The following is a 7,639-nucleotide window of genomic DNA, read 5'->3' as shown; positions in this document are numbered from 1 at the left end:
GTATGTGACTTGTTGTTTCTCTTTTGCAGCTTTCAGTATTGTCTCTTTGTTCTGTATGTTTAGTGTTTTTACCATGATGTGCCGTGGAGAGTTTCTTTTCTGGTCCTGTCTGTTTGGTGTTCTATATGCTTCTTGTATTTATATGGGCATGCCTTTCTTTAATTTTGTGAAATTTTCATTCATGATTCTTTTGAAGATCTGGTCCATGCCATTATCTTGGGATTCTTCACCTCCCCGTATGCCTATGATATATAAGTTTGGTCTTTTTATGGTGTCACATGATTCCTGCATATTCCATTCTTGTGATTTCTTAAATTTTTCATAATCTTTGCTTGAGTGGTCTAGTTATTCCACTTTATCTTCCAGTCTTGATACTCTGTTTTCCATTTCATTCATCCTATTGGTGAGGCTTTCTCCTGTCATTTCTAATTGGCTTACTGAGTGTTTCACTTCCTTCTTCATTTCAGCCTGAGTATTCTTCAATATTTCTAGCTCTTTTCTGAATTTATTCAGAAGTTTATCTCTATCTTCCTTCAGTTCTTTGATTTCTTTGTTTGTGTGTTCTTTAAATTCACTGAATTCTTTTATCATGTTTATAACTGTTCTTTAGAGTTCCATGTCCTACATTATCTTCAGGGGGTTCTCATTGTTCTCCTCTAGAGGACTGTTGGTATTTGGTGTGGATATGTTATTTTGGTTTTTCATGTTACTTTTTCACTGTAATTTTGACATATGAATTTCTTTTGTAGTTTGATTCTTTTTTGAGACTCAAGCCTTCAAGTTTAGGTCTGCTGCTTTTTGTAAACTTTATGTGTTTTTGTGGTTTACTTTTTGGGCATGAAAAGCTGGTTCCTCTAAGCTTCCAGTTCTCTTTTGATTTTATATTGGAGTAGCCAGATTGCTTTTGTCTTCAGGAGTTCCCACAGAGACCCAAGTCAGATGAGGATCAGATGCTCTCAGGCTTTCTCCTAAGGTCTGGATCCCTCCAGGAAAGATTTTGGCCTCAGGAACTTGGGGGTTGGACTGGCCTGGGAGCAGGGCCCAGGAAAGATGCTGGTCTAGGGCAGGTGGTGGCTATGCCACCCAGAGATGAAAAGGGAGGTGGGGGCGGGAAGTGGCCCCAAGGGTTCCTGGGGACTGCACTGAGGAGCTGGGTTGGTCTGGATGCAAAGGATCAGGAAGCGGAAAGGTCACCCCCTGCATCCAGGAAAGAGGCTGGTGGGTTGTATAACCCAGGGAAGCAGAGGGAGGTGACGGTGGGACCAGGCCCAGAGTGTTCCTGAGGACCCCAGAAGGAACTGGGTTGGTCTGGATCCAAAGGATCAGGAAGCAGTGGTGGTTCCCCCATGTCTGGGGCGCCAAGACAAGGAGGAGGGATGGGTGGGGAGATGTGAGGGTGAATGAGGCTGGGGGAGTCAAGGCGTGGAGGGCGCAATCGATTTACCCCGGAGAGAGCCCCATTTCATTTTTATAGAACTTTTTAGTAATAGACTGTGGCTTTAAATACTTATAGGTATCAATCCTTGATGTTTTTAAGACTATGGGAGTGATTGTTAATATTTCCTGAAGTTTAACAACTTGACCAAACTCACATAGACATTAAATGGGAGCGCTTGAATTAGATTTCTACATCACTATACTCATAACAACTGTACTGCACTGCCTCTGAAAGAAAATAGAAGATTTTTTTAAATGACTTCAATATGTACATTGTAAATACTTCTTTTCCCCCTGTTCATTTATCAAATGATACCGTTATGTTTTTTCTTTTAAATAGCTATCATGGATGCACTAGTGGAAGATGATATCTGTATTCTGAATCATGAGAAAGCCCACAGAAGAGATACAATGACTCCACTCTCAATATATTCAGGAGATGAGTCTGTTGCTTCACATTTTGCCCTTGTCACTGCATATGAAGATATCAAGAAACGACTCAAGGATTCAGAGAAAGAGAACTCTTTCTTAAAGAAAAGGATAAGGGTTTTGGAAGAAAAGGTATTTTTTCCTTCTTTTGATTATGTTTTATGACAAAGAATAATTGAAAATATTTGAAATTTTAAATATTTTTTAATCGTCTTCCACGGATGACTCAATTTGACTGTCCAAACTTTGCACCATTAAACTAACTGTACTGTGCTTGCCACACCATGTGCTTGTGTTTGTAGAATAGGATTTAACAACTCAAAGATGTTCTATTCCAAAATTTTTCTTTTCCTTTTTTTAGACTGCCTTACTGTTTTTGCTGTATGGCTTTTTCCCTCTTGTTTTTTGTGAGTGCACATGTTCACATGCTCTTGCACAGATTTGGAGGCCAAAGTCAACCTTGGATGTTTCTCAGGAGCTGTCTACCATCTTTTTTGAGAATGGATGTCTCCCTGAGTCCTAGGGCTCACCAATTGGGCCAGGCTGGCTGGCTAGGGAGATTCAGGGATTCTCATATCTCTGTCTCCGTGGGACTGAAATTATAAGTACACACCACGACACCCAGCCTAGGGGTTGAACTCAGGTCTTCATGTTGGCATAATAGTCACTTTACCAAATAAGCTTCCTCCCTATCCCAGCTATATTTGTCTTATTTAGAATTTTCAGATTGTGTAAGAATAACATACTAGTGAAGGAAACTGTCAAAGGCAGAAGCTTCTAAGACATTGCTTTAATATGTAAGATCCTCACTAGATCTAAAATCTGCATTCTCTTACACTCCATCATGTAAGAGGAGTAATAAAGACTTTTATCTGATAATCTCATTTACTTTTCCACACTGAATATGATACTTCTAAATGTTACATGAGGTAGTTTTTGCAGTCTAAATAAATTGTTCGTGGTTTTATATATTATAAAAGCTTTCTTGGATACTGATTTATTTTGGCATTTTAAGGTTTTAACTTAGCTTTTATTTCATCAGATCAGATCTGTGTTTTTATTTTGGAAAAACAGCAACTTCCAAAAATGGTAAAAGAAATCGTTTCTGAACCACGCAGAGTGGCACACATCTTTAAATCTAGCAGAGGCAAGGAGGCAGAGGCTGGCGGTCTCTGTAAGATGACGGCCAGCCTGGTGTACATAGCAAGTTCCAGGCCAGCTGGGGCTGCTAGAGATCCTGCCTCAAAAAGTACAAAAATAAACAAAAACTGAAAGAAATGGATTTGGGGGTGTTTTTTTTTTATCTTTTGAGACACGGTCTCCCTGTAGCCCCAGCTGGCCTGGAACTCACTATGTAGACCAGAATGGCCTTGAACTCACAGAAATCCACCTACCTCTACCTCCGGAGTGCTGGGATTAAAGGCTTGTGCCACCATGCCCTGCAAGAAATGGATTATTAGCAGTCAAAGAAATTAATTATTCTGTACTTAAAAACTTGAGGATGGGGTTGGTAGAGTTTAATACATGTGTTGGGATGGTAAAAGAAGAAATCATTTATAAATTATAATTTCTTTACATGGAATTTTAATTTAGTGATTAAGTAAATTTATAATGTACTGAGATAAATTAGAGATGGCAACTAATAGCTATGCTTTTAAAATTCAGTAGTAAATTTAATATATAGTTAACTTAAGAAATTTATACTTTGTGACCATCAATCCTATTAATTTCGGTTCTGGAATAATGTAGTTCTTAATGAAATAGCATGTATATTCCTTAAAAAGTTGAGTCTGGCATGTACTTTTTCTGATGATAGAAATTAGATACTGTCTTAGAAAATACCCAAACACTTCAAAAGATTGGTTCCTGTCTCAAAAAGAAAAAAGAGGCTACTGTGTTGTTAATTTAATATGTTAATGAAATAGATAGTACAAAGCACAGCATTCTGATTAAGAGCATAGATGGCTTTGTGGGAGTTGGAACTTTCCATACTTTTTGCTTTCTTAACCACTAAGGATATGTGACAATGATTCACTTAATCCTAGGCAAAGTAGGCTTTATCCTTGCATTACACTGATTAAGGTACATAACTCTCAAAAGATAGACTTGCTCATTTCTACAGAATGCTAATGCTTTCCCCCCAATTTCATACCCTTAGCTTGTTGGTGCTCGATTAGAAGAAGAGACAAGTTCTGTAGGACGAGAACAAGTGAACAAGGCCTATCATGCATATCGAGAGGTTTGCATTGACAGAGATAAATTGAAGAATAAATTGGATAAAATGGTAAGTTGATTAGAAAACAGTGATAATTTATATTTTGTTTTTTCTTGCAAGAGGTTTAGAATTAAAATAAGATGTTAAAAATTTACGTTTGTTATTAAAATATACATATTCAAAACAAAACAGAAATTTTTAATAATTATATTTGCAACCTCTATACAGAAATATTTAGTGATTAATAACGTTTAGGACTTAAAGCCACCTAAGTACCACTCACTTATTTTGAAAAAAAAATCATGACATGGTTGAATTCATCTTTTTTTTTTAAGCCGTTGAGCAGTAATGTCCTAAGAAAAGATTAGTGAGAATCAGAGTTCATTTTCCCATGTTGCTTTTAAAAGCCAGAAGGTTTTTTTCAATATCTACCTGAAAATTAAGATATAATACCAACCTAGAGATTTCACTGAATGTAATTTGGCATTTTCCCTACTTAACTAGAATAAAGACAACTCTGAATCTTTGAAAGTATTGAATGAACAGCTACAGTCTAAAGAAGTAGAACTTCTCCAGCTAAGAACAGAGGTGGAAACTCAGCAGGGTATGCCACTTACTTGTTATGAATGTTCTAATAGAATGAATAGATTTTTCCATTCATATGTTATATCCATAATCAGTTTCCTATATCTGTATGCTAAAGCCTTACTTTTTTATTTTTAATTTTTCTGTTCTGCTTTCACACAGTATCAACCCCTTCTAACCTTTCTTAGCTGCAAATTGTACTTTTCCTACAGGAGATATGATGGTTTTATTCAGGATAGTTTGTGATGAAGTAGAGGAGGAAAGGAATAAATCCCATTCTCACCAAAAGTTCCACCCCACTGGTATGTTCTGACTGACCTCTTACACTCATCTTCCTGCCTACAGTTAGACACATTGTTATGGAGTAGTTTTCAGTGACTTTTTAAATTTTTTTCTTCCAAAGGTAGATAAATATGCAGATGAGAAGCTAAATTGGAGGTTATACATAATAACCTGCGGGTTATACATAATAGTGTGTTCCCATTAATGTTCTGAGATAAATGAAAGAACAGGCCTTTGAAAGACCTTTTGATAGAACATGAGCATGAGATCACTCCTGGTCAGTGGCTGGGGCTTTTCTGTAGATGGAGAAACTGAAGGGCTAAGTCGAAGATAATGCAGGATCCAGCTGTTTTGTTCCCTCAGGCAGATGTTAATGAGCAAAATTGCTTTGACAGACATTTTAAGCCTGTCATTCAAACTGTACACTTTTAGATGAAGTGATTAGCCGAGCCTCACTTTATTCAATATATTACTTTTAGCACTGTCTTAACTTTGGCTTCTGTAAAATACATACTGACCTACCTGTAATTTTAGCACAGGCTTGATTAGTGTGGTAGCTCTAAAATTCCAGAATGATTAAATTTATACTTAAATTAAAAAATCAGAGATGGAATGATTAAAACAAGTTCGCTAGATTAATTATAAGCAGAGACATTTGAAAGTAACTGCTGTTTTATAAAATGTTAAAATTCATGCATGTTTTGTATTACTAGTTTTTCTATTTACATTTTACTCATGAAACCTTCTTAGAACTGCAGTTGGTATAAAAAGCAAAGATAACTATTTTGTTGTCCATCCTTTTTGTAGTGATGAGGAATTTAAACCCACCCTCATCAAACTGGGAGGTGGAAAAATTGAGCTGTGACTTGAAGATTCATGGTTTGGAGCAAGAGTTGGAACTGATGAGGAAAGAATGTAACGATCTCAAAATAGAACTACAAAAAGCCAAACAAATGGTACTTCAAAATTATTACATTGAGAAACTCTATATACTTTGTGAATCATATATAAGATTTGTAACTCTTAAGCCATATATCTGTAATTAATTATAATCACTTAGAAAGGGAATGTTCTCATTTTCTCAGAAATTCATTTTAACTTTTCTTTAAATCCTGCTAATATTTGATATAGTCTATACATGTTTGTTGAGTTATTTATTATAACTTGCTTTCAAACTCCCTTTAGTTTCCTCCTTTTTTGTCTCTGAAATTTTTAAACAGAACTCTGGTCTTCTCCATTTTGTTTAACTTAACTATTTGGTTAAGGTTAATCTAGACATACAAGACAACATGATTGAATTTCTGAGAAACAACAGCAAACCTACCCAGTAAGAAAGGAACCCTGAATTCAAAAACTGGAAAAGCAAAAAAAAATCTGCCAAGTAGAATGTGTTAGCCTAAAGTCAGCTATTAAAACACAATCTACCTCTCAGGTCCTCACTAGGGATGTTTATCAGTACTCTATGCTGGGTTCTAGACAAGCATTTTTCAGATGAAGCAGGGGAGTTTGAGAACAACACAACAAATACAAAATTGAAGGTATTTGTTAAAAGAAACATAAAGGCTTAGTAGGCTGGAGAAAATAGCCATTTTAAATATACATTCATGTATTTTAAACTGGGTATAACCAGTTAATCCTCAACTCAACCATTTTGCCCACCAGATCTTTGCAACACTAACTTAGGAACTGTGTCTCCTATTCCATGTGCCTCTGTGATGCCACTATCTGACTGCCAGCCAAGATTCTGCTCCTGCATCCCAAATATCCTTATATGCAGCATATACTTCTCTCTTCTATAATGTAGTCTTTATCAGTGACCACTCAGCTACATGCAAGAATACCATAGCATTCTGCCTCTACCTTGACTAAATAATTCATCTGCATTAGGCAAGGAGAACCCATGTTGGAAACCCTCGATCTGATAAAGGAAAACACCATAAAAATTGCTGTCAACTTGGGTTAGAGCCCAAATGGTTTTTGTTTCTTTTGGATTGCAGAAGTTAACTAGTCCAGCTTTAAACTTGTGGCTTTATATATATACACTACCATTTCTCCAAAGACTTCCAACACAGGAGCTAACAATTGTCCACTTCCAAGGGATCTGATGCCCTCTTCTGGCCTTGTGGGCATTGCATGCACATGATGCATTTATATACATGCAGGCAAAACATACACATAAAAATAAAAATTAAGTGCTTATAAGAGAAGATTTGCACCTAGAATCACTGAATAATTGTCAGCATATACAGTCTTAATTGAAATAATTTGGTAGCTTTTATAATGAATATTTCACTGTAGAGTAAGAAACAGTACCAGGTGATCATGGGAATTTGGCTCATAATTGTACTGCTTATTAACTGTGTAACATTAGGAATGCCACTTAACTTTTCAGGGAACCTAATTTCTATAGACATTTAGTACCTGTTTTTTCATAAAGGTTAAGTTAGGGTATGTATAGGGTGGTTAGCATAGTTCCTTTGATAGAGTATATTCAGTAGATAAATTAATACAAACAAATAAACAAAAACTTGGTGAGAGAGGCAGTGCTTTAGGCGTGTCCATGTTGGGAGTGGAAGGTCATTAAGTTTCCATTCTGATTAGTTCCTCTTCTCCACTAGGTGGTGCTACGGAATAAATATGCTTTTTCTTTTGTTGTAATCAACCAGTTCATAGACGTACAAAAAACTTCTT

General features: G+C 36.2%; 1 protein-coding gene across 5 annotated transcripts in view; it reads left to right on the top strand.

The window, feature by feature from the left end:
* The window catches only part of Azi2 (5-azacytidine induced 2), a 31,941-nt gene that overhangs the window by 14,243 nt on the left and 10,059 nt on the right, over positions 1-7,639 (top strand). For 4 of the 5 annotated variants that reach the window (XM_017799934.2, XM_017799933.2, XM_029567030.1 and 1 more), the window contains 5 exons: positions 1,778-1,998; positions 4,025-4,150; positions 4,586-4,685; positions 4,879-4,968; positions 5,756-5,904. In XM_017799934.2, coding sequence (XP_017655423.1) covers positions 1,783-1,998; positions 4,025-4,150; positions 4,586-4,685; positions 4,879-4,968; positions 5,756-5,904 — 681 coding nt within the window. In that variant the 5' untranslated portion in view covers positions 1,778-1,782. The remainder of the gene's footprint in view (positions 1-1,777; positions 1,999-4,024; positions 4,151-4,585; positions 4,686-4,878; positions 4,969-5,755; positions 5,905-7,639) is intronic. The other variant, XM_029567032.1, reaches the window with a different exon arrangement.

The sequence above is a fragment of the Nannospalax galili genome, unplaced genomic scaffold (assembly GCF_000622305.1).
Source record: "Nannospalax galili isolate Female #2095 unplaced genomic scaffold, S.galili_v1.0 scaffold419, whole genome shotgun sequence".
In the NCBI taxonomy this organism is placed as follows: Eukaryota; Metazoa; Chordata; class Mammalia; order Rodentia; family Spalacidae; genus Nannospalax; species Nannospalax galili.
Note: the sequence above shows the minus strand (reverse complement) of the source record. Positions and strands in the feature narration are given on the sequence as shown.